Source organism: Chiloscyllium plagiosum, unplaced genomic scaffold (assembly GCF_037043375.1).
Source record: "Chiloscyllium plagiosum isolate Xiang-an unplaced genomic scaffold, Cpla_swu_hap1 HiC_scaffold_6, whole genome shotgun sequence".
Lineage (NCBI taxonomy): Eukaryota > Metazoa > Chordata > Chondrichthyes > Orectolobiformes > Hemiscylliidae > Chiloscyllium > Chiloscyllium plagiosum.
This window is the reverse complement of record NW_028270144.1, coordinates 94,578,222-94,605,374: the sequence shown is the minus strand read 5'-3', so window position 1 is coordinate 94,605,374 and position 27,153 is coordinate 94,578,222. Positions and strand designations below refer to the sequence as shown.

Here is a 27,153-nt window from a genome sequence, read left to right as displayed (position 1 = left end):
ATTCTGAATTCATATGCAAAGTGATCAGGACAGCCAATCAAGATAAGAAAAAGATAGACTTAAAGTTCTTCACCCTCCCTCAAAATAATTACTTTGTCGGGTGTTGTCAGAAATGCGCACTAAATTGGCATAAGGATTACAAGGGTCTTGGGGTTGGTAGAAGGGCATGTATTGGCATGATGGGACATTAAAGAGGATGTGAGAGGACATCGAACGTGGAGTATGGGGTTTTATGTCTACTTACCAGGAACACCTTTAAGTAAGTCAATGTAAAAGTCAGTGTAACCAAAGGACAATCTTCCAATTTTCAGTGTTTTCATTTCCCAGGAGGCTATCAGCAAAATCTCCTACAGGGTATCTTACACGAGGTTTTAAGTTATTTGTTTCATGGTAAATCAGTTCCTGGAGATTATCTAATGCCATTGTGATTCTCACCAGCAACGAACACTAAAAATCTGGGCCATTAAATATTATTTTAGGCAAATAAGAATTTTCAATTGTACACAAATAGAATGACCAATTAAACAACGGTTCATTCTTTGAATTTATATTCAACATTTTACCGTTCTGTTACTTCACAAATCTTTATTCTTTGTCATATAATGGAAACATTTTTAGTGACTAAATGCTTTCATAAGTTTTAAAAATGTGAATATATAAATGATGTGATCATCATTATTTCAAATAAAGCTTCATAGTCAACTGATAAATGAAACCATACCTCCGAAGTCCTTAATTTGGTTTGATCTTGGCCTTTGCTTTGAGTCTGAATTGCAAGTTTCCACTGAGTGAGCAAATGTACCAATAATTTTAAGGAGCTATCAAGAAGATTCTGTTGAGTGTCATTCACCTCACGAAGCAGAAAGTTAGTGAAACCAAATAACACATCTTCCCTCCAGTCAGCAAAATCAAGAAGAAGACTCTGAAGAGAGTTTTGTGCAATGTGGCGAAGTTCATCATCCATGTGGATGGTTAGCCTAGAGTTGGAAAATTTTGAAAATTATTAAAATGAGTAGGTTGTCCAATAGTAGGGCATAAAATTATCCTCAGGATATTAACTTCCACTTAACATTCTGTTGAATCTTTCTTTCTGTTTTAGTGTACATCTTGAAATCCATCACTTTAGCCAGAACACTTCTGGAAGTTTGCAAAAGGAAAAGTACAAAACAATCAGAAAAGACCTATAAAATAATGTTTATCAAATAAGGTATGAAGTATTACAAATGCATAAGGAGCTAATCTATGCTGCTTTGAAATAAAATGAGCAGGTACAATTTTCAGATAAGTAACTATACTTAATAATTATTTAATATCAATCCAATATAGCCCCTACATTCTGATGAAGGAAAATAACCAACCACTGAGCACAGGATACAGATAACATGGCAGACATTGTACATGCCTCAATTTTGGTGCATCCAACTGAAATATGTGGAGGGTATTGAACAAGTATTTAACTCGAAGGAAAGCTTATTCATTAGGATTATTGTGATTAAATTCCCTGTTTGTAGAAATGTACACTACTCAAAGTAACTTTGTTTGCTTGAATAGCTTAATATAGTTAATCCAAACTGATTTGTTAACCTGCTAAAATTCTAACATAAAGATAAGTAACAAGAAATGTTTAATGCTATTAGGAAACGCCAAAGTAACAAAACACAGCAAGATTTAGCTGTGGAAATCTGATGGTTGATTATCATTATGCATACAAACAATTGACAATTCCAATGTATTTAGTTACCTGTAAATACTGGGGAAGGGGTGATGTAGTGGTAATCTAGAACCCCAGACTAATGTTCTGGGGACATGATACAAACACCACCATGGCAGACAGGGTTCAAATCCTAACCCTAACCCTATTGCAGATGTTAAAAACTAATTCAATGGTGACCTCAGTTAACCGTCATTAAAATCCCATTTGATTCACTTCGTTTTGGGAACGATCTGCCATCCTTAGCTGGTCCAACCTACATGTGACTCACAGCAATGTAACTGACTCTTAAGTGCTCTCTGAAATGAACATAATGAGTTACTCATTTGTATCAAAGCTACAACTAAACCTAAGGAAAAGAATGAAATCAAATCTACAACCAGTATCAGCCTAGACAACAGCAAACTGAGTCCTGTTAACTCTTCCAAGTCTTCCTTAATAACATCTGGTATTGTGCCGATATTGAAAGATCGTCCCGTGAACTTGTCAAAGAATAATCTATCATAATCATAGTCATGACACCGTACCCTACAGTCAATGTCAAAGACACCACGATCACAATCCCCCACGTAGATCTTATCTCACCAGAGGTAATGGCATAGTGGTATACAGTTTCAAGGGAGTTCTCAACATTCACTCTGAACCTATGAAGTCTCTCGCTATCAGATCGAACATTCACAAGGAAACCTCTGGCTGATTACTCCTGCCCCATGCTCAGCTAATGAATCAGTTCTCCTCCATGTTGAATACCAGTCAAGAATGCACTAAGGAATTCCATACCCAACAATGATTTGAAAACATCATTATTGACTGAGCTGGCTGAGTTCAAAGGATATACATACTATACTGGGTCCATGGCAGATAATAAAGGAGCAAACAACAGGGGAAAAAATTACTTGACCTGCTCCGCACAAACCAACATCCTCAAAACATTGTGAGTACGCCAACTAGTGTACTGATGCATTGATTTCTGATTTCTTACGTAAATACCATAGATGGATCCAGGAGGTCTGTGCACCAAGAAAAAAAAGGGTATTACTCACAATCTACTTGTCACAGATGCATAGGTCCATGACAGTACTAGTAGGATTAACCACTGCATGGTCTTTGTGGAGATGAAGTCCCATCTTCACATTGAAGAAGCCTCCATCGTGTTGTAAGGTCATTCCACTGGTCTGAATGGGACAGACTTTGGATAGATCTTGTTTCTCAAAGCTGGCATCCATGAAATGCAATAAGCCATCAGCAGCAGTGAATTGTACTCAACATAATCTGTAGCCTCTTGACTCAGCATATCCTTCATATAAGGATTACCATCAAGCCAGGAGGTTAACCCCGGTTCAATGAACAGTGAGGGAGGGCATATCCTAAGCCGCAGCAGGCTTATCTAAATATCAGGTGACAGCATGGCAAACAGCATGCAAAAGACAGGGCTAAGTGGTCAAACAAACAACAGAGCAAATCTAAGCTCTGAAGTTTGGCCACCATGTGAATGATGTTGAGCAATTAAACAACTAACAGGAGGAAGAGACTCAATAAATATCCCCATGCTAAATGATGGAGCTCAGCAGATCATTTTAAAGGACAAGGAGCTGAAGCATTGGTATTCATCAACAACCAGAGATGTCAAGTAGATGATCCATATTGACCTCATCCCCAACATCACAGATGGCAATCTTCAATCAAATCAAAGCACTCGATTCCAGCCTCAGGTGACTGCATGTGTGGACTGTGCACATTCTCCTTGTGTCTGAGTGGGTTTCCTCTGGGTGCTCCGGTTTCCTCCCACAGTCGAAAATGTGCAGGTCAGGTGAATTGACCATGTTAAATTGCCCATAGTTTTAGGTGCATTAGTCAGAGTGAAATGGGTCTGGGTGGGTTACTCTTCAGAGGGTCAGTGTGGACTTGTTGGGCCGAAAGGATCGTTTCCACACTGTAGGGATTCTGACTAGATTAGATTAGATTAGATTACTTACAGTGTGGAAACAGGCCCTTCGGCCCAACAAGTCCACACCGCCCCGCCGAAGCGCAACCCACCCATACCCCTACATTTACCCCATACCTAACACTACGGGCAATTTAGCATGGTCAATTCACCTGACCTGCACATCTTTGGACTGTGGGAGGAAACCGGAGCACCCGGAGGAAACCCACGCAGACACGGGGAGAACGTGCAAACTCCACACAGTCAGTCGCCTGAGGCGGGAATTGAACCCGGGTCTCTGGCGCTGTGAGGCAGCAGTGCTAACCACTGTGCCACCGTGCCGCCCACGGTGGCACGGTGGAGCTAATCACTCCAATGATATCAAGAAATATTTGAAGGCACTGGATATTGCAAAAGCAATGGGCCCTGAAGGCATGCTCCAAAACTTGCTACATCCCTAGCCAAACTGTTCCTGCATAGCTACAATATTGGCATCCACACAACATTGTGCAAAATTGACTTGGTATGTCCTGTCCACAAAATTTAGGACAAATTTGATTGACCAATTACCATTCCATCAGTTTACCTTCAGCCATCAGCAAAATGGTGGAAGGAGCTTTCAACAGGGTGATCAAGCAGCATTTCTTCAGCATTAAACTATTCACTAATGCTCAGTTTATGTTCTGCCAAAGCAACTTATTACTTATTACATCCTTAGTCCAAACATAGACAAAATGGTTGAATTCCAAAGGTGAGATGGGAGTAACTGCCCTTAACATCAAGGCTGCATTTTACAAGTATGATATCAAGGTGCCCGGGGAAAATTAAATTAAATGGGAATCAAGGGGCAAACTGTTCAATTGTGGAGTCATATCTGGCAACAAAAGGAAGATGTTTGCAATTGTTGGAGGTTAATCAGGTCTCAGTGAAAGGATATCACTGCAAGAATTCCTCAGGTTTATGCCCTGGCTAAACCATCTTCAGTTGCGTCTCCAAATTATCTTCCCTCCGACATAAGGTCTGAAGTGCAGCTGTTTGCTGGTGATTGCCCAACATTCTACACCATTCACCACTCCTCAGATACTGAAGCAGCCAGTGTCCATATACACCAAGACCTGGAAAATATCCAGGTTCAGGCTGAGAAGTAGCAAATGACATTTGTGCTACACAAGTCTCAGGCGATGACCATCTCCAACAAGAGACATTCTGACCAGTTTTTCTTCATGTTGAATAGCATTAGCATTACTGAATCCCTCACAATTAACATCTTGGGATTTATCACTGACCAGAAACCAACTGAACCAGCCATTCAAATAATGCAATTATAAAAGCAAGTCAGACACAAGAGGTCTATTGTGTGCAATTCACCCCTGGCTTCCCAGTGCCTGTTCACTATCTAAGAAGCACAAGTCATGAGTGCGATGGCATGTTCTCCAATCACCTGGATGGGTGCAACTCCAACAACACTCAAAATGCTTGACACCATTCAAGACAAAGAAGCCCACTTGAATGATGCCCCATCCATCAACATTCACTCCCTTTGCTACTGATGCACATATCAGAGAGCACCTACTGAACAAAAGCAAAACATTGCAGATACTAAACATAAGAAATATAAACAGAAAATGCTGGAAATGTTCTGCATCATTTCTTCTGATGATTCATTCTGTTAAACTCAGCTCCTTTTTCCACTGTTGCTACAAGATCTGCAGGCTTCTAAATTGGCAATAAAACTTGAATTTAATAATGCTTCATTCTATGATGCCAAACTGATGGAAAACACATACCTTGACAATAAGTCGATCAATTCTAGCTTTGACAGTCCATCTGGTATTATTCGTGGAATGGCAGCTACACTGGTCCTGAAAAGGTCAATTTTTGGTTTCCTTTCACCCCTGGATCAAAGCGGGAAAGTTAATTTATGGGTGAAGATAAAAAGAAAATTCAATATTGCACTTTTTATACATTTATGCTGTTAATCATTTAGAAAACCTTATCCATTTCCACTGAAGTTTAAATCAAGAATTCTACTGGTGCAGCAATTTAAACAACTTTGACCGTTATGCAAATAACACTGCCTTCATTGGTCACGGAGTGTCACGTTGTTGCTGTATGAGGCATTGGTGAGGCCACTTTTGAAATACTGCATTCAACTTCGATAGTCACAGGTGAGGTGCCGGAAGACTGGAGGTTGGCAAACGTGGTGCCACTGTTTAAGAAGGGCGGTAAAGACAAGCCAGGGAACTATAGACCAGTGAACCTGACATCGGTGGTGGGCAAGTTGTTGGAGGGAATCCTGAGGGACAGGATGTACATGTATTTGGAAAGGCAAGGACTGATTCGGGATCGTCAACATGGCTTTTTGCGTGGGAAATCATGTCTCACAAACATGATTGAGTTTTTGAAGAAGTAACAAAGAGGATTGATGAGGGCAGAGCAGTAGATGTGATCTATATGGACTTCAGTAAGGCGTTCAACAAGGTTCCCCATGGGAGACTGATTGGCAAGGTTAGATCTCATGGAATACAGGGAGAACTAGCCATTTGGATACAGAACTGGCTCAAAGGTAGAAGACAGAGGGTGGTGGTGGAGGGTTGTTTTTCAGATTGGAGGCCCATGACCAGTGGAGTGCCACAAGGATCAGTGCTGGGTCCTCTACTTTTTGTCATTTACATAAATGATTTGGATACGAGCATAAGAGGTACAGTTAGTAAGTTTGCAGATGACACCAAAATTGGAGGTGTAGTGGACAACGAAGAGGATTACCTCAGATTACAACAGGATCTGGACCAGCTGGGCCAATGGGCTGAGAAATGGCAGATGGAGTTTAATTCAGATAAATGGGAGGTGCTGCATTTTGGGAAAGCAAATCTTAGCAGGACTTATATACTTAATGATAAGGTCTGAGGGAGTGTTGCTGAACAAAGAGATCTGGGAGTGCAGGTTCATCGCTCCTTGAAAGTGGAGTCGCAGGTAGATAGGATAGTGAAGAAGGTGTTTGGTATGCTTTCCTTTATTGGTCAGAGTATTGAGCACAGGAGTTGGGAGGTCATGTTGCGGCTGTACAGGACATTGGTTAGGCCATTGTTGGAATTTTGCGTGCAATTCTAGTCTCCTTCCTATTGGAAAGATGTTGTGAAACTTGAAAGGGTTCAGAAAAGATTTACAAGGATATTGCCAGGGTTGGAGGATCTCTGCTACAGGGAGAGGCTGAACAGGCTGGGCCTGTTTTCCCTGGAGCGTCGGAGGCTGAGGGGTGACCTTATAGAGGTTTACAAAATTATGAGGGGCATGGATAGGATAAATAGACAAAGTCTTTTCCCTGGGGTCGGGGAGTCCAGAACTAGAGGGCATAGGTTTAGGGTGAGAGGGGAAAGATATAAAAGAGACCTAAGGGGCAACGTTTTCACGCAGAGGGTGGTATGTGTATGGAATGAGCTGCAAGAGGATGTGGTGGAGGCTGGTACAACTGCAACATTTAAGAGGCATTTGGATGGGTATATGAATAGGAAGGGTTTGGAGGGATATGGGCTGGGTGCTGGCAAGTGGGACTAGATCGGGTTGGGATATCTGGTCGGCATGGACGGGTTGGACCGAAGGGTCTGTTTCCATGCTGTATATCTCTATGACTCTATAACTCTGGTCACCTTTCTACAGAAAGGATGTTACAGAGTCATAAAGATATACAGCATGGAAACAGACCCTTCGGTCCAACCCGTCAATGCCGACCAGATAACCCAACTCGATCTAGTCCCACCTGCCAGTACCCAGCCCATATCACTCCAAACCCTTCCTATTCATATAGCCATCCAGATGCCTTTAAATGTTGCTATTGTACAAGCCTCCACCACTTCCTCTGGCAGCTCATTCCATACACGTACCACCTTCTTCGTGATTTCAGAGCCTGAATGAAATCACCTAAAAGCCTCCTTCTGTTCCAAAGGAAACAAGCACAAAGAATCTCATCATTCCACCAAAACTAAAGTTCAGACCATCACCTTGCATCTCTCCCCTTGAACCCCTCTAAGGTGATCATATCATTCCAGGTGTTAAACTTGAGAGGGTACAGAAAAGATTTACAAGGATCTTGTTGTTGGGACTGGAGGGTTTGAAGTATAAGGAGAGGTTGAAAAGGCAGGGAGGCTGAAGGGTAACTTTATAGAGGTTTATAAAATCATGAGGGGCATGGATAAGGTGAATAGCCAAGGTCTTTTTCCTAGGGTGGAGAATCCAAAACTAGAGGGCACATGTTTAAGGTGAGAGGAGAAAAATTTAAATAGGACCCGATGAGTGCAAGGAAGACCTGCCAGAGGAAGTGGTAGAGACGGGTACAATTACAACATTTAAAAGGCATCTGGATGGGTATATGAATAGAAAGTGTTTAGACGGATATGGGCCAAATGCTGGCATATGGGCCTAGGTCAGATTGGGATGTCTGGTTGGTATGAATGAGTTAGAATGAAGGGTCCAGGTTTCTCAAGCAATCAAGCAGGCTGGCACCTCAAATCTATCAAAGGAAGGACATATAGGTTAGAGGACACTTCAGAGGTTCCAGAATGGCTGAACTGTTTGTTGATTTCTGTAGCTTCGGTAAATACAGAAATGGGAAGGAAGTCTAGGAAGGCAAGTTCCTGGGACTCTCATGAGGAGAGCTTGCTAGGAGATCTGACAGTCTTGAAGTAAGGGGATATTTATGTGGGGTAGAAATTCAAGGTAGCTTGGAGAGATGTGACTGAGGAAGCGATCAGCAAGGGTGGTCTTTCTAACCCTGATAAAAGTGCACAAAAAGGACCATGGCCTCCAGAAGGCAGGACAGGCAAATAACATAGAGATTTAAACACCTGACTTTCCCATTTTTATCCTACATGACATTCCACAGTGACTAAATAAAGAACTGAATAAGCTGTACCCATGCCACAGTGAAGATTAATCGTGATTGCAGATCAAGGTAACCAGTAGCTCAATGGCCTGCAGATTAGATCAACAAATCCTAAAGTAAGCATGGTCATGATAAGGCATATGACGCAACACCATTTTTCAAGGTTTAACCCTGCCTAATCTTGAATCTACTTCCCCTTGGCTACTAAATGTCTTCACATCTGAAATGCTGCCTCCGATTTTTCCAGCGTCATGGAGACTTCTCATTTTTTTTCCAACTGGTACTGCTACCCAGAAATGGAAGACACCCCCATCCCAACAACCCCAGCTCCACCAGCAATGTAGACAGACCCTATTTTTACCAACAGGGGAAAGAGAACGTGCTGAGATTCACTGATGGAGGAAACCATAGCCTGAGGCTTCATTTGTTCTCAATTCCAATGAGTTCAAATGTATCCCATATTTACTGGAGCAAGGTCTGTTTCTTGCGGCTTGTAACATGCAATTACTTATAAATGCACAGAAAAGCTGGATAAGGTTTGTGGACTGTCGTTATTTACATCCCCAGTTCTTTACATTTCAAAAAAGCAATGTGTTTTTTGACATAATCCTAAGAGAATATTATTTCTATTGATAGCTTCCACGATCAATGACTGTAGCACTGGGGAAGCAGGAAGGCCCTAAATTTTAGTTTTATTGAGGGATATGAATGCAAGTTCTGCAATTTATAAGAGATTAAGACATTTAAGGGATTTTAATGCATTAAATGGAATGTTATCAATTAGACTGATTTTATTATATAATAAAGCCTATTATAGATAATTCAAACTATATTTTCCTTCATGTGACATGAATCCTGGAGCCTAACCAGTGTCGATACTGAGTAACTGGCATGGAGGATACAAGTTCAAAGTTTGCACATTCTCCCTATGTCTATGTGGTTTCCTCTGGGTGCTCCAGTTTCTTCCCACAGTCCAAAGATGTGCAGCTTAGGCTGATTGGCCATGCTAAATTACCCATAGTGTTCAGGGATGTGCAGGCTAGGTGGGTTAGCCATGGGAAATGTAGGGTTACAGAGATAGGGTGGGTCTGGAAGGGATGACCTTCAGTGAGTCAATGTGGACTCAAAGGGGCTGAATGGCCTGCTTCCAAACTGTAGGAATTCTATGATCTTTCAAAGTATAATGGGTGAGGGTCTTGGAAATACATGATTTGATAGTGGGGGATACAGGTTGGCATTGATGAGACCATGGAATCTGGGTGAGACGGGATGAGAGGTGAGGGCTCGAGATCCAATTATTCCCAGCACATCTGGGACCAAGTCCAGAGCAATAAGTTGGACCTTTTACCAAACATGTCTCAGTACTTAGAAGCCCCTGTGGCCAACTCTAACCTGTCCTGGAGTGGTGGAGTGACATTCAGTGCACACCAGCCCTTTTGAATGAAGCTCCTGTTATTTGGACATTTTCCTGAGGTGGATGCAATGAGCCTGAAATTTCTGGACTCTGCGCTTTCACCTAAGAAGAAAATATGTGGGCCACTAATTCAATTTCTCTCCCTAAGGATGCTGCCTGACCTGCTAAGTGTTTGTTGTATATCATTGTGGCTCGAACAAGATGCACTTGTTATAGGATTAAATAACATAAACACTGGAAATACTCTTTGGCTGAATTTTCAAGATGGGGGGAGATTTGCGTATTGCTTATTCCTCCTTCCCCACTTAGTAAAAGTCATGTGATCAATAACCATAGCAATAACACACTTATAGGATGATTTATATCACCCAGTGGAAAATAAGCACATCTCTAGAGACAAAGGGGATAATGATCATACTGCCATCTGTTAGCGCTTCTAATAGAAGAATTAGTAGTACAAACATCTCAAGAATTGATTATCAAGATAGTGGCAAAGTAGCAGAGCTGTGTGGGTTTTTTAGCCTGGGACTCATCCGCTCCCATCTGCTTTTGTTCTTTTTGATTCTGCTCTTTTTCTTTATATTCTTTTGTTTTCTCATTTGTTTTTTTTCTTTGTGGTTTTTTGCGGCAGTTTAATTGGTGGCATTGGCTCGGCAGGGAGAACGCACGAATGGTGGCGTCTCCTGGCAACTGAAGGCAGCAGTGGCAAAGCTCCTCCTGTGATCAGAAGCAACTCACTTTTCAAGATGGCGGCACCAATAAGGTGACATTGGGACTTTTGGCGAGGTGGTGGCAGACGGTTGTGGTAAGCCCAGAACAGGGACTCCTGGCATTATCAGGTGTGCAGCAGTAGGCCCGGAGGAGGGGACTCCTGATTATGGGGCAAGTGTGGGTCCTGCCATTGGTGGTGGCGCCAGCAAAGTGGGCCCTTTGACGACGAAGTGGCACCTGAAGAGTGGTGACTTCTATGTTGGTGGGTCTGGTATAGGTGGCGATGTGAAGGGGTGGAGACACAGGTGTCATTAGCAAGCCGGCTGAGGGCTCAGAGTTCAGGACGGAGGCGGCAGAACAAAGATAGACTCTCTTCCAGTTATATCTTTTTATTCTTTTATTTATATTCTTAAGATATTCAAAATGGCACCAGACTGTGGCAACAGTTGAAGGTCTTCACCATATTTTACTGTATTATTTACTGTAAAATGCAACTGACAATAACTCATTAACTTCAATATAATTCAATGCTTAAATGCATTGCATTGCAATGATGATGGTCTTGAGATGAGCATATCTGCTACTTCCTTTTAACATTCTATGTCCTGTTAATTTCAATATCATGCTATTTTCTATTTCAAGCACTAACACATGCCTTATAAACCTTCTAATCTGCATCTGAAACAATGACCTCAATTTTTACAATGACGGAGAGGGTCTCTGGCTTAACCAAACTGGTCCTGCTTCAAACCTAGCACCCACCATTTGTGGAGGTGGAAGAATGGGAAGGTTTACACATCTATAATTCAGAAGGCAACTGTTCATGTAAAAGTGCAGTTGCCTTCAATTGGTACATACTGCTGCAATTGACAGTTGTTAGTACAGGAATACTTCAAGATGTGCTGCCAATCAAATGGGCTGCTTTGTTCTGCATCTCATGAAGGATGATGGAGTTTCAACAAGGCAAGTCATAGAGTCATAGAGTCATAGAGTCCATGCCAACCAAAATGTATGTCCACGCTAACTCCATTTCCCTGCACTTGGCCCATATCCTTCTAATCTTTTCCCATGCATGTATTTGTCGAAAAGCCTTTTAAATGTTGTTAATGTACCCGCTTCAACCACTTGCGCTGGCAGCTCATTCCATATACATACCACCTTCTGTGTAAAAAAACATTGCCCCTCTGGTTCCCTTTTATTCTTTCCTCTCTAACCTTAAACTGATACCCTCTAGTCCTCGATTCCCCTACCCTGGAAAAAAAATTGAGTGCATTCCCTCTATCCATGCCTCTCATGATCTTACTCACATCTATAAGGTCTCCTCTCCGTCCCCTAAGCTTGAAAGAAAAAAAAGTCCTGGCTTGTTCAACCTCTCCCAATAACTCAGACCATTGAGTCCAGGCAAAGTGCCTGTAAATTTCTTCTGCACTTTCTCCAGTTTAACAACATTCTTCCTAGAGCAAGGTGACCAAAACTGAACACAATACTCTAAGTGCGGCCTCACCAACGTTCTGTATAACTGCAACTTAACTTCCCGATTTCAATACTCAATGCCCTGATTGACGAAGGCCAGTGTGCCAAAAGCCTTCTTCACTGCCCTGTCTACCTGTGACTCCACTTTCAGGGAACTGTGAACCTGAACTCCAAGGTCTCTCTGTTCCACTACACTCCTTAAGGCCCTAGCATTCACCATGCAAACACTATCTTGATTTGACTTTCCAAAATGCAAAACCTCACACTTATCTATAAGACACTCCAATTGCCATTTCTCAGCCCATTTCCCCAGCTGATCATAGTCCTGCTGCAATTTCTGATAACCTCCCTTATTGTCCACGATGCCGCCTATTTCAGTGTTAATCATGCCTTGTACATTCTCATCCAAATTACTGATATAGATAACAAACAACAATGGGCCCAGCACCGACCCCTGAGGCACTCCACTAGTCACAGGCCTCCAGTCCGACAAACATCCTTCCACTATTACCCTCCGTTCCCTACCATCAAGCCAATTGTGTATCCAATTTGCCAGCTCCCCCTAGATTCCATGCGATCTAACCTTCCAACTGGAACCTTATCAAAAGCCTTAGTGAAATCTACGTAGACTATGCCTACCACATTGCCCTCGTCATTCTTCCTGGTCACTTCATCAAAGAAGTCTAACAAATTTGTGAGGCATGACCTCCCATGCACAAAGCCAAGCTGACGACTCCTAATCAAACCCTTTCTTTCCAATAGCAAGTAAATCTTATCCCTCAGTAACTTCTCAAGTAACTTGCCCACACAGATGTTAGGCTTATTGGTCTATAGTTCCCAGGTTTTTCGTTGCAAGTGGGAGTGTTCCTGATTTGGGCCTTGATGACAGCAGTCAAGCTTTAGGTAGTCAGGAGGTAAGTTACTTGCTGCAGGATTTCCAGCCTCCAACCTCCCAACTAGTGAATTCCTCAGCAGACAATTACAACTTTACTTTGTTTCATCGTATTCTGGATCTTAATGTCTGCCATGTTGTTATACTCGTTGAGTTGGCCTGGAGAGGATAAGGACAAACAGAAGTTGATGGAAGGCATGTGTTGCCAGGAGTTTGCACTAAATTTACCTATGTCTTATATAGGGCCATGCAGGGTATGTGGAAGGACATTAATTGGGATAATGGTTAAATATTCCCACGATGGTTAAGTTAGCAATGGTGAGGATGAGAAGATTGCTCCAGCTTACATAAAAAAGACAATGTGTAAGATCACTGAGGTTAGCCTTTCAAACATCCAGCTTCTGCACCTAATACCTGTTATGGCTGCCTCCATACATCTCTAATGTAGTGGGCCTGCCTCTTGTTAACACAGCAATCCCCCCACCTCCCAATCTTAAAAATAAAATTAGAAATCAGGCACTTTCTCCTAAATTTGATATTGTGGAATTGGGATTTTTTCTGACTCAGGAGCAAAAATACAGGCCTGAGAATATTTATACAAATAACTTGACAACAGTAGTTGAGCACTGCTAGTATATTTGCCTTTCTGAAAAGATTGGAACTGATGTGCACAGCTGCATAGAACAGCTCCAACCTTTCACATCAACTCAAAACTGAATTCTGCATTAATTATTTGCATGCTTACGTGATCATGTCTTCAGGCTCTTTGTTCAATATTTGCGTATTGGTCAACATCATACAACGACCAACTTCTTTGTCAAGGTGCCTTAAGATGCTATCTAGTGCTTTTCTTAGTTGTGGGTAGTACAAAGATATTCCTGTTGAGTTAAGGGCAAAATCTAACTTTAGAATAGTTTTGACAGATTTTGCTAACTTAAAGCATTGACCCTGAATTTCCTTACAACCTGCAGTACCATCACCATTATTACATCATTATACTAATAAAATCAAAAATATTTATTTTATATTTCAACAGAGTCATGGGTTGCTGGGTTTGTCAACAATCTGGTACACCTGGAGGCAATAGAAAAGAAGGGTGATGGAAATGTTGCTGATTTGGCATTGTTTAGTGGTCTTGGTGTAACATCCAGTGCATATCTCACCCAGCAGTATAAGTAACATTCCAGGATGATACACGAGCTCTCAGGTTCAGAAGTTGGTTCCTCTTATCTTCCATGTATTTCAGGAAGAGTTTGCTAGTCTTCTTATATTAAATTTGGTGCAATTTTTAAAAATAAATTATGTACAGTTCATGAGCATTCTTTCTAAAATATGTTCCTGCTGTTCCCTACCATCAATTTCCATCTATACTTAATCTATGCTCATTTGCATTAATCACCTAAATCACTGGAATCAGAGAGCCTAAATTCAATACTGTTGAACCCTGTTTCTCATGCATGAAATGGGCTCAATGGCAATGCAGATGCTTACATTTAATTTGCTCAATTATGCCATTGCTAAATTGTTGTGATTGTGAGCCTAGGTCCCTTTTCAATGTTTGGCACATTTCAAATCTGAACTCTTCAATTTGTTAAGACAAAACAAAGCTTGCAATGGTTAACTAGTAGTCTTTCAAGTTGAGTTCAGTTTACTACGACGTGGTGTTGCCTTGATACTCTCTGCACAGGACCCTTCTCAAAAAGAGGCCCTAAAATCTTTCACAACTTTTTTTTTAATGGAGACTTTCCTTCTGACTCCATATAGCAACTATATTGACTGCTGGCTTGCCCTTCAACTTTCTTCCTCTTTGCCCCCTGTCCTTGAGATTAGCTAAAATTGATTACATGCAACTGGCTGGAGGATTGGGGTTGGCTTGCCCAAGTTATGATGGTAAAGCAGGAGGACAAACTTTTTCCAGCTCTTTATCTCCATTTTCTCACCATGATATTGAGTGGTTACTGGAATCACATCAATTTGGATTGCAATAAATATAAGTTCTAATCTGTTTTAATAATCTTGTTCTTATTTTTTACAATGCTACTATCAAATTTGCAATCTCATCTATTTCTATGGAAAAAGCCCAAATCCTTGAATTTTGTATTTGGGTATATTAGGCAGCTTGCTGGTGAACCTGCATTGTATTCTCAATGTTATTTTAACATTATTCCCACAGTATGGATCCCACATCTGCACAATGAATGTGAAATTTAATGCAAATACCACTTCCTTGTTTGCTTCCTTCCCTCACACCCCTAGGTCCTGTCCTGTTTGGGCTGTTTCCAACACAGCCGACTTGTTTTCAAACATTTACACTTCTCGTTCACATTGCCTAGCTGTTATCTCTCTCTCGGCTGATCATCAGCAAGCTCTTTATGTGTCTATTCCTTTTCTCTCTCTCTGGGGACTATCTTAACATAGTCTATTCTCTTCTCAATTAACGGCAGGTGGCACGAGGTGGCACAGTGGTTCAGTGATTTGCACTGTTATATCACAGTGCCAGAGACCTAGGTTAAATTCCAGCTTCAGACAACTGCCTGTGTGGAGTTTGCACATTCTCCCTGTGTCTGTGTGGGTTTCCTCTGGGTGCTCCAGTTTCCTCCCACAGTGCAAAGACGTGCAGATTAGGTGAATTGGCCATACTAAATTGTCCATAATGTTCAGGGATATGTAGGTTAGGTGCATTAGTCAGGGGTAAATGTAGAGTAATAGAGTAAGGGAATGGGCCTGAGTGGGTTACTCCTCGGAGGGTCAGTGTGAACCTTTTGGGCTGAAGGGCCTGTTTCGACACTATAGCGTCTTCAGTATAAATTCTACCCCAGCTATTTTCAATTCTAACAAAGGGTCACTGGGCTCAAAATATTAACAGTGTTCTCTCCCAGACCTGTTATGTTTCTCCAATACACTGAAACAAAAACAAAATCTAGTTATTTGTGTATTGACTCTTCCTCTCATTGGTCGGTGCAGTATACTAGAGATTGGCTGGTCCCTTCTGTCCTACTTAGGAATGCATCTCCTAGATTCAATTCCATCCACTACATTAATTGTGGCCTTAGTATTTTTAAAACAGATTCACAATTAAATGTCAACTTTTAACATTTTCATTTTAAACTAAATCTTACATTCACTGACACTGACTTCCATTTGCTATATGCTTTTTTTTCAGATCAGAAACTATCAATATCCCTTTGCAACTTAATTTGGTGCTCAGAATTATTCTATTTATCATGCTTCTGACTTTGGCATCATCTACAAAATTGGAAGTTTCTCTAGTTCCACATCCAAACACATAACTTTATAGTGGCTGTTGTCTATATGCATAAAGTATTTCAGAATCCAAGAGGTAGAATTTTATTTTAAAATTCCAACATGGTTCTCTTAATCTCTCACTGTAAGGAATTCTATCCTATCACAGTTTAAAAAAAAATGTGTATTAACAACTTAAGACTGACCTATCATTTTTGCTTCTTCTTCGGTCAAGGTTTTACTCAAATAAGTCTTCTTCACTCTGAGTGTGTTTCCAGAAGGGAGTACAGCTCCTGTGTTAGGCATTGGAGGCTCCCCATCCTTCTGTTGCAGGTTGTCAGCAATCACAAGGAAAGCTCTCAAACCAATATTCATTCTCTGTGAAGCATTGAAACATATTGCAGAAGTACACTTGGCAATATTTTGGCATGAAACAAGGACTTTCCTTCATTCATATAGATTGGGGTTAAAATTAAACACATTACTATACATATATATGACAATCCACTTATTGGGCTATTAAATCAAAATGTCATGACCTATTTTATATTAAAGATTTCCTTGTTTTCAAAACAATTTAATCATAATTTATTGAGGTTCTGTTCGCCGAGCTGGGAATTTGTTTGCAGACGTTTCGGCCCCTGTCAAGGTGACATCCTCAGTGCTTGGGAGCCTCTTGTGAAGCGCTTCTGTGATCTTTCCTCCAGCATTTATAGTGGTTTGAATCTGTCGCTTCTGGTTGTCAGTTCCAGCTGTCCATTGCAGTGGCCGGTATATTGGGTCCAGATCGATGTGCTTATTGATTGAATCTGTGGATGAGTGCCATGCCTCTAGGAATTCCCTGGCTGTTCTCTGTTTGGCTTGTCCTATAATAGTAGTGTTGTCCCAGTCGAAATCATGTTGCTTGTCATCTGCATGTGTGGCTACTAAGGATAGCTGGTCGTGTCGTTTCGTGGCTAGTTGGTGTTCATTGATGCGGATCGTTAGCTGTCTTCCTGTTTGTCCTATGTAGTATTTTGTGCAGCCCTTGCATGGGATTTTGTACACTACATTGGTTTTACTCATGCTGGGTATCGGGTCCTTCGTTCTGGTGAGTTGTTGTCTGAGAGTGGTTGTTGGTTTGTGTGCTGTTATGAGTCCTAGTGGTTGCAGTAGTCTGGCTGTCAGTTCGGAAATGCTCTTGATGTATGGTAACATGGCTAGTCCTTTGGGTTGGGGCATGTCCTCGTTCAGTTGTCTTTCTCTTAGGCATCTGTTGATGAAATTGCAGGGGTATCTGTTTTTGGTGAATACATTGTATAGGTGTTCTTCTTCCTCTTTTTGCACTTCTGGTGTACTGCAGTGTGTTGTGGCCCTTTTGAACAGTGTCTTGATGCAACTTCTTTTGTGTGTGTTGGGGTGGTTGCTTTCATAGTTCAGGACTTGGTCTGTGTGAGTGGCTTTCCTGTATACCATTGTGGTGAATTCAATAAGCACATCGATCTGGACCCAATATACCAGCCACTACAACGGACAGCTGGAACTGACAACCGGAAGCAACAGATTCAAACCACTACAAATGCCGGAGGAAAGATAACAGAAGCGCTTCACAGGAGGCTCCCAAGCACTGAGGATGTCACCTTGACAGGGGACGAAACGTCTGCAACACAAATTCCCAGCTCGGCGAATAGAACCACAACAACGAGCACCCGAGCTACAAATCTTCTCACAAACTTTAATCATAATTTAAATAGTAAAACACACTTTTGCACGAGATTTAGCAGTAAACCAGAGCAGATAGTTGCTGCTGCTGCAATTGGTTATGGGTATAAGGGTCTGATATTGCCACACAGTCTCAATTAGTCTCAGTAAGTTTTTAGCTTCTTTCAATGGTAGCAAGCTGGTAAACAGTGTTGTTCATTAGTTTAGAGTTTACTGTATATTGTAACTAAACAATTTTTTTGTGATTAAGTTTGAAATTACTGGTTAAAAAGAACTTTTTCTATAATAATACAATTATCCAAAAAAAATTCTTAAATTAAGACAAGAATATTTTGGAAGAAAACAATAAATACCTCAGGATTCAGACTGAAGGTCTTTGGTGACTTTCCAACACTAAGAAGGTCAAATATGATTTCTTTCATAGCAAAATCTAATCGCTCCTGATAAGTGAAAAATATTTCTTAAAATTACTATAATATTGAACATATTTAGCAATTTTATACAGAAACACTGAAAATATTCAAAATTTACAAAGAAAACATGAATATATGAAAAAAAATAAAAGAACTGTGGATGCTGAAAATCAGAAACAAAAATCAGAAATTGTCGGAAAAGCTCAGTAGGCAGGTCTGGCAGCATCTGTGGAGAGAGGTCAGAATTTGCGTTTTGTGATCCTTCCTGAGAACTGATGGTAGCTAGGAAAATGTTTTTTATGCATAAGATGGGTGGGGTGGAGGGGGTTAGGAGTAAATTATAGGTAGAGATAGAACCCAAAAAGAAAAACAGTTGGACAGACAAAGGAGTGGATAGTGATCAGGCTAGGAGACTGAATAACTGCTAATTGGTACTGTTAGTGGTTTACAATGGTCTGTGTGTAATAGCAGACGATGTGATAACAAGGTCTGGTGTGTGGGAGTTAGGGTAAGGGCATGGGAAAGGTCAAGCCAAAAATTGTTGAACTCGATATTGAGTCCAGAAGTCTGTTGAGTTCCCAAATGGAAAATGAGGTGATGTTCTTCCAGCTTGTGCTGTGCTTCACTGGAACACTGCAGCAGGCTGAGACAGAATTGCTGACTAGGGAACAAGGTTAGGCAGCATCCAAGGAACAGGAGAATCGACGTTTTGGGCATAAGCCCTTCTTCAGGAATGAGGAAAGTGTGCCCAGTAGGCTAAGATAAAAGGTAGGGAGGAGGGACTTGGGGGAGGGGCGTTGGAAATGCGATAGGTGGAAGGAGGTCAAGGTGAGGGTGATAGGCTGGAGTGGGGTGGGGGCGGAGAAGTCAGGAAGAAGATTGCAGGTTAGGAAGACGGTGCTGAGTTCGAGGGATTTGACTGAGACAAGGTGGGGGGGAGGGGAAATGAGGAAACTGGAGAAATCTGAGTTCGTCTGAAATCTGAACTCAGATTTCTCCAGTTTCCTCATTTCCCACTAGGTCCAATCAAGGACAGTAGTGGGAGACTGTGTATTGAGTCTGAAGAGGTAGGAGAGGTCTTGAATGAGTACTTTTCCTCAGTATTTACGAATGAGAGGGACCGTATTGATGAAGAGGAGAGTGTGAAACGGACTGGTAAGCTAGAGGAGATACTTGTTAGGAAGGAAGATGTGTTGGACATTTTGAACAACTTGAGGATAGACAAGTCCCCCGGGCCTGATGGGATTAGATTAGATTAGATTAGATTACAGTGTGGAAACAGGCCCTTCGGCCCAACAAGTCCACACCGACCCACCCATACCCCTACGTTTACCCTTTACCTAACACTATGGGCAATTTAGTATGGCCAATTCACCTGACCCTGCACATCTTTTGGACTGTGGGAGGAAACCGGAGCACCCGGAGGAAACCCACGCAGACACGGGGAGAACGTGCAAACTCCACACAGTCAGTTGCCTGAGGCGGGAATTGAACCCGGGTCTCTGGCGTTGTGAGGCAGCAGTGCTAACCACTGTGCCACCGTGCCACCCACTATATCCTAGGATTATGTGGGAAGCAAGAGAGGAAATTGCAGTACCGTTGGCAATGATCTTTTCATCTTCACTGTCAACGGGGGTGGTACCAGGGGACTGGAGAGTGGCGAATGTTGTGCCCCGTTCAAAAAAGGGAATAGGGATAACCCCGGGAATTACAGGCCAGTTAGTCTTACTTCGGTGGTAGGTAAAGTAATGGAAAGGGTACTGAGGGATAGGATTTATGAGTATCTGGAAAGGCACTGCTTGATTAGGGACAGCCAGCACGGATTTGTGAAGGGTAGGTCTTGCCTTACAAGTCTTATTGAATTCTTTGAGGAGGTGACCAAGCATGTGGATGAGGGTAGAGCAGTGGATGTAGTACACATGGATTTTAGTAAGGTATTTGATAAGGTTCCTCATGGTAGGCTTATGCGGAAAGTCAGGAGGCATGGGATAGAGGGAAATTTGGCCAGTTGGATAGAAAACTGGCTAACGGGTCGAAGTCAGAGAGTGGTGGTAGATGGTAAATATTCAGCGTGGAGCCCAGTTACAAGTGGAGTTCTGCAGGGATCAGTTCTGGGTCCTCTGCTGTTCGTAATTTTTATTAATGACTTGGATGAGGGAGTCGAAGGGTGGGTCAGTAAATTTGCAGATGATACGAAGATTGGTGGAGTTGTGGATAGTGAGGAGGGCTGTTGTCTGCTGCAAAGGGACTTAGATATGATGCAGAGCTGGGCTGAGGAGTGGAAGATGGAGTTCAACCCTGCCAAGTGTGAGGTTGTCCATTTTGGAAAGACAAATAAGAATGCGGAATTCAGGGTTAACGTAGGGTTCTTAGTGAGGTGGTGGAACAGAGGGATCTTGGGGTCTATGTTCATAGATCTTTGAAAGTTGCCACTCAGGTGGATAGAGCTTGTAAGAAGGCCTATGGTGTATTAGTGTTCATTAGCAGAGGGATTGAATTCAAGAGTCGTGAAGTGATGTTGCAACTATACAGGACTTTGGTTAGGCCACATTTGGAGTACTGTGTGCAGTTCTGGTCGCCTCACTTTAGGAAAGATGTGGAAGCTTTGGAGAGGGTGCAGAGAAGATTTACCAAGATGTTGCCTGGAATGGAGAATAGGTCGTACGAGGATAGGTTGAGAGTGCTAGGCCTTTTCTCGTTGGAACGGCGAAGGATGAGGGGTGACTTGATAGAGGTTTATAAAATGATCAGAGGAATAGATAGAGTAGACAGTCTGAAATTTTTTCCCCGGGTACAACAGAGTGTTACAAGGGGACATAAATTTAAGGTGAAGGGTGGAAGGTATAGGGGAGATGTCAGGGGTGGGTTCTTTACCCAGAGAGTGGTGGGGGCATGGAATGCGCTGCCTTTGGGAGTGGTAGAGTCAGAATCTTTGGTGACCTTTAAGCGGCAATTGGATAGGTACATGGATGGGTGCTTAAGCTAGGACAAATGTTCGGCACAACATCGTGGGCCGAAGGGCTGTTCTGTGCTGTATTGTTCTATGTTCTATGTTCTATGTTCTATGACAGACCTTTTGCAGGGGTCCTCAAATAGGAGGAGCCAACTCTATACAAAGCCCACTTCCAAGCAACAAAGGCATACCTAACAACCTGGCCATGTGGTATGGGCATGCTGCTGGTGGCAAAGTGCCAGCAGCGATGGGAGGAGGGTTTTAAGTGACCAATTAAAGGGGTCAATTTGTTAGAGTACTCACCATCTCCACCTAATAGTCTAGTGAAGGTAGGTGGGCCACAGACACACCATCTCCTCCCTATCCCACAAAACATTATGCCTCCTCCTACACCAGCTCACATGGAGAGATGCAAAATTCCAGCCTCTAATTCAGTATGCACGTGAGCAGCTCTGTCTTCCCCAACTTCAATGTGAGCAATCATGTGATTCCCAACAAGTTCTTTGTATGTTGACATATGGAATATATACTTTTCCAAAATTGTTTTCCTGCTGCAACCATCTGTTCTTTAAGGCTCTGCATTAAAGACCTCTGAATCTCTTCAATTGTTATAATATTTATTTAATACGATTGTTAGAATATTATCAAGTTACTAATGAATCTTGTTTATTTTCATTTAAATTTATCATGTCATTGAGCAAGAACAAAGTAAATGTAACAGATGGACTAATTTGTAATCAGTTTCCATACCTGAGCAATGAATTGTATGATTTTCACAAAAATGTTGAGAGGCATATCCCTGGGCACCACGCTGCGAGATCCTTTGGGAAAAAGTGTAGTTGTAATGCTTCCAAGTCGACTATAAAGGAAAGAGATTGATGATTGACTAAATACTTTTCTCTAAGGAAAATGATGGAAATGTTACTGTACATGTAATCACACTGAGAATGAAGTATCACATTTGCTCAATTTTAATAAACATTAGCTGATCATGAAATCTGACAGCTTCAAGTCAATTAACCACTTCTCATCCTTGAGTATTCCCATTTCAAGCAACATTTAGTGATTCACAGACAACTGTTGTAAAGTTTAAAAGGAAAAGACATTGCAATAACCTTTGAGTTTGTTTGCTATTAACAGTAAAAATAAGACTATAATGACAATTTTCTCTGAAAAAATTCAATAAATTTTCATTTTTAAATTGTAATTTTGGACCCACTAAAGATCTGAGGGAATATGGAATCCAGTAATGCTCAATAAAAACCATTCTCCGACACAATGCTTATGCAAAATGGAAGAATGCCAATTTTCATAAAGGTCTTGTTACTGCATAGGTCTTAAGTCACTGTTAACTTTAGCACCAGATAAGAAGTAGACCTTTTCATCAGATGGCAGGGAGTTGTGTAAAAAAGTTCCAAGTACACAGAGGATACATAAAATCAGAATGTATCATGGGACGACTGGATAGTGAGTGTTCTTGAGTTTGCAATGGCGGCAAGGAGTTCTGCCTCCCAACAGCATAAACCCAAAGTTTAGGTATCCCTCTTGGTAACAAAACTGCTGACAGTATGAGGAAACATTTTACTACATTAGTCTCTGCTGCAAAGAAAGGGCTATTTACAAGTTAGGAATGCAACACCCAATTTGTTTTATTGTTTTATCCTCAAAGCAAACCTATTAGCAGCTCGTCTCCAGGTTTCCTGATCAATCGAGGAGGGAGGATGAAATGAGGCAGTTGATGCTACCATGAATACATTCTTCATAAAGGCAGGTTTCACCAAGCAGACATGAAATGAAATTGCTGATGTGGAGTGCAGCATAAGTGTTATATTAAGAACCTGAATCCAGTGCCAGAAAAGATTCAATGACTTCAAGAGGTCGAGCAAGGTGAATACTTTGTAACTCTCAATAGCTACCATCACTCTCTCACCTCCCCAAAATTGTCTCGATACCATCCCTTTACCTTTTCTCCACCATCTTTCTCAAATCACCATCTAAATGGACATCACATATATGATCCATAACTTAAGGTCCTCAGTCACCCTTCTCGTATTTTCATCTTCCATCCTCACAATCCTAACTCTCAGTTCCTTCTCATGCCAGGAAAAGATAACTCATAATGCCAAGAAGCAGAGAATTAAGTTGGAATTGGCATTTATAGATAAGGAATCCTGGAGGTTGGCAAGACAACAGCAGTAAAGGCCCAGAACCAGAGGTGATCAGAGCATGGTTTTCTGGAATATAATGGTCTTCACCTCCAGCTAAAATTCAGGGGTTCACAACTGTGAGAAGAATGGCTGCCCTGAAGGCACAATGCCCATGGGCCATTAATAGGCTTGAAGGAACATTTCCCTTCCTTAGAGACATGTTGGGAACTTCCAGCAAATCAGGAGTTGTGCCACCAGAAACAATGGTAACTGTTAGCACGGCACTCACGGTTTGAAGAGCTGGACTGGGGGTCTTGGCCAGTGTTTATCATTAGGTCTATTGATGGGTATTGGGGTCAGGATTTAAGAGTAAAACTAGACAGGGTAACAAATTAGAGAGGGACCTCTGATAAGCCTAGACTTTCCCACCATTGTTTAAATCCTGGCTTTGGCAGGATGAAGGTTGAGACCTTTGCTGGAAAAGCACAGCAGGTCAGGCAGCATCCGAGAAGCAGGAGAATCAACATTTTGGGCGAAAGCCCTTCATCAGAAGTGAGGCTTGTGGGCTGGGGGAGCTGAGATATAAAGGGGAGGGGGTGGGGTTGGTGGAGGGGGAATAAGGTAGTTGAGAAAGTGATACGTAGTTGAGGTTAAGAGGAAAGGTGATAGGTCAAAGGAAGGGTGGGGCAGATAGATGGGAAAGGTGATGGACAGGTCAGAAGGGCGGTGCCGAGTTACAGGCTTGGGACTGATATAATGTCGGGGGAGGGGAATGAGGAAACTGCTGAAATCCACATTTATCCCGTGTGGTTGCAGGGTCCCAAGGTGGAACATAAGGCGTTCATCCTCCAGGCATCGGGTAGTAACGGTTTGGCAGTGGAGGAGGCCCAGGACCTGCATGTCCTTAACACCGTGGGAGGGGGAATTGAAGTGTTCAGCCATGGGCGGTGGGGTTGGTGGGTGCGGGTGTCCCAGAGATGTTCTCTGAAATGATCCACAAGAAGGCGTCCTGTCTCCCCGATGTAGAGGAGACCACATTGGGTGTAATGGATACAGTAGTTGACATTGGTAGAAGTACAGGTAAATTTCTGTAGAATGTGGAAGGATCCTTTGGGACCTTGGATAGAGGTGAGGGAAGTGGTGTGTGGGCACAGGTTCTGCACTTCCTACGGTGGCAGGGAAAGGTGCCAGGAGTGGGGTGTGGGCTGGTGGCGAGTGTGGACCTGACGAGAGAGTTGTGGAGGGAATGGTCTCTCCAGAATGCTGTTAGGGGTGGGGAGGGAAATATATCTCAAGTGGTGGGGTCCGTTTGAAGGTGGGAGAAATGGTGAAGGATGATGCGATGTATGTGAAGGTTGGTAGGGTGGAAAGTGAGAACCAGTGAGAACCTTGTTGCATTGGGAGGGGTGGGATTCAAGGGCAGTGGTGCAGGAAGTGGAGGAGATACACTGGAGGAGATACGCTGGAGGGCATCGTCAACCCTGCGATCTTGGAAGAAGGAGGCATCTGGGATTTTCTAGGGTGGAATTGGTCATCCTGGGAACAGATGTGGCAGATGTGGAGGAATTGGTGGGAGGAGGTGTAGTCTAGATAGCTGTGGGAGTCGGTGGGTTTGTAGTAGATATCCATGGTTAGTCGGCCGCCGGAGACAGAGATGGAGAGGTCCAGGAAGGGGAGGGAGGTGTCTGAGATGGTCCACGTGAATTTGAGGTTGGGTGGAAGGTGTTAGTAAAGCTGATGAACTGTTCAACCTCCCCGTGGAAGCACGAGGTATCGCCTATACAGTCATCAATATAGTGGAGGAACAGGTGGGGCTGGTGCCGGTGTAAATGTGGAAGATGGTCTGTTCCACGTACCCGCTAAAAAGGCAGGCATAGTTGGGTCCCATGCAGGTGCCCATGGCTACCCCTTTGGTTTGGAGAAAGTGGGAGGAAGTTGTTGAGGGTGAGACCAGTTCAGCCAAGTGGATGAGGGTGTCGGTGGAAGGGTACTGGTTGGGATGGCCTGAGAGGAAGACATAGAGGGCTTAGAAGGCTTCATCATGGTGGATCAATGTGTATAGGGACTGGATGAGCATGGTGAAGATGAGGCGTTGGGGACCATGAAAACAAAAATGTTGGAGGAGGTGAACCCTTGGGTGGACATGAATTAAGCAGACTACTCAGTGCAAACCCCACCACTGATAAAACTGAGATGCAGTTAAGTAGGTAACATGAAGCTGCCACGTCAGGTCCACACTCGCCACCAGCCCACACCCCACTCCTGGCACCTTTCCCAGTTAAGCAGGTAACATAAAAACATAGAGGAGAAAGTGAGGACTGCAGATGCTGGAGAAGGGCTTATGCCCAAAATGTCGATTCTCCTGTTCCTTGGATGCTGCATGACCTGCTGCGCTTTTCCAGCAACACATTTTCAACATAAAAACATATAAAATCCAACTATTGGTGACAACTAAAGACATTACCATTGGGCAATCAATCATTGCTCATGTTGAATCAATGATAAATGTTAGAATATAGATAATGCTGACCCTATTTCCCCTAAATTAAGCATTAACTCATGTCTTTCATCTCCCATAGGTAAACAGTCAAAGTTGACACAATGAGGAGGCGGCAGCTGTGGAGATCTCAGACAGAGATCAGCATACCACAATGCATTGTTATATGACACCCATGCAAATCATTTGTATGCAAACCTCACTCTGTCCACCATCTCAGATAGAGGCACACAATGAGCAGGTGTAACTAGCTGCTGGAGACAGAGATAGCAGTGAAAGTCCTTACTCAAGTGTGCAGGACACTTCAAGCCTTATTTGGTTAGACAGTAACCAAAGCCTTACTTGGAGGACTGAGTTCCTCCAGTCACAGATCAAATGGGTACTTGTGGAGCAGCATAGAGAAATATATGTGTATCTGTCAGAATTTTCTAAGGCATTCTGCACCTTTTAAAGAAGATGCAGGTGTTCATCTCTAACCTAAGTGTTTTGAAGCCACAGACATTGAAAGAGTGACTGATCTCAGGGAGAGTTATATATGGCAGGCCACTGAGTGCACGCAGGCCACTGAGTGCACACAGGCCCATAACAATGGCCTGGACATTCTGGGTGTCACTTCGCAAAGTATCAACCAAAGTTTTATCTGGCTGGCTGAATGAAACACACAAATACAGTCAAGTGCTCACAGTTAGCAAGGACGTGTAGGTCACCCTGACAGGGAAGAAGAATAAAAAGACCTTCTCAATGATTTCTTAGCCCCTACTGCCATAACCTCCCCCCTTGACTCTGATATAGGACGTTTGGCTATATAACAGATGTTGAGGGTATCACCTCCTTCATGATTTAATTCTGGACATCTCCTCTAGCTGTATATGGCAGTAGAAAATGCAGCTGCTACTCCTTCCTGTTAAAGTTGTTCCTCCTAGTCAAAAGGCTCTTAATTATCTTTCAAACTACATCATTTGGCTTCCTGCCAGATCCACAGAGATTTTCTGTTGTACTTGTAAGTCACCCTAGTTAACATAGGAAGGGATCACATTGGGATCCCAATAATGTCAATTCCCCTGAATTTCCAGCCCCATTACCTAAACTGTTCACCAACAATAAAGCTGGGGAAATTCTGTGTCAGAGTTTTTGGTTTTGATTGCTCGTGCATAAGGTCAAGAGCACAACATCTTAGTTTTTTTTGTATAGCATT

The 27,153-nt window shown here is 42.5% G+C and overlaps 1 protein-coding gene across 7 annotated transcripts in view; it reads right to left on the bottom strand.

Annotated features, from left to right (window-relative positions):
- The window catches only part of LOC122551062 (protein furry homolog), a 350,939-nt gene that overhangs the window by 178,834 nt on the left and 144,952 nt on the right, over positions 1-27,153 (bottom strand). For all 7 annotated transcript variants that reach the window (XM_087988218.1, XM_087988219.1, XM_087988222.1 and 4 more), the window contains 6 exons: positions 22,065-22,173; positions 18,302-18,388; positions 16,454-16,625; positions 13,750-13,882; positions 5,423-5,530; positions 722-977 (listed from right to left, as the gene is read on the bottom strand). In XM_087988218.1, the coding sequence (XP_087844344.1) occupies positions 722-977; positions 5,423-5,530; positions 13,750-13,882; positions 16,454-16,625; positions 18,302-18,388; positions 22,065-22,173 (865 nt within the window). The remainder of the gene's footprint in view (positions 1-721; positions 978-5,422; positions 5,531-13,749; positions 13,883-16,453; positions 16,626-18,301; positions 18,389-22,064; positions 22,174-27,153) is intronic.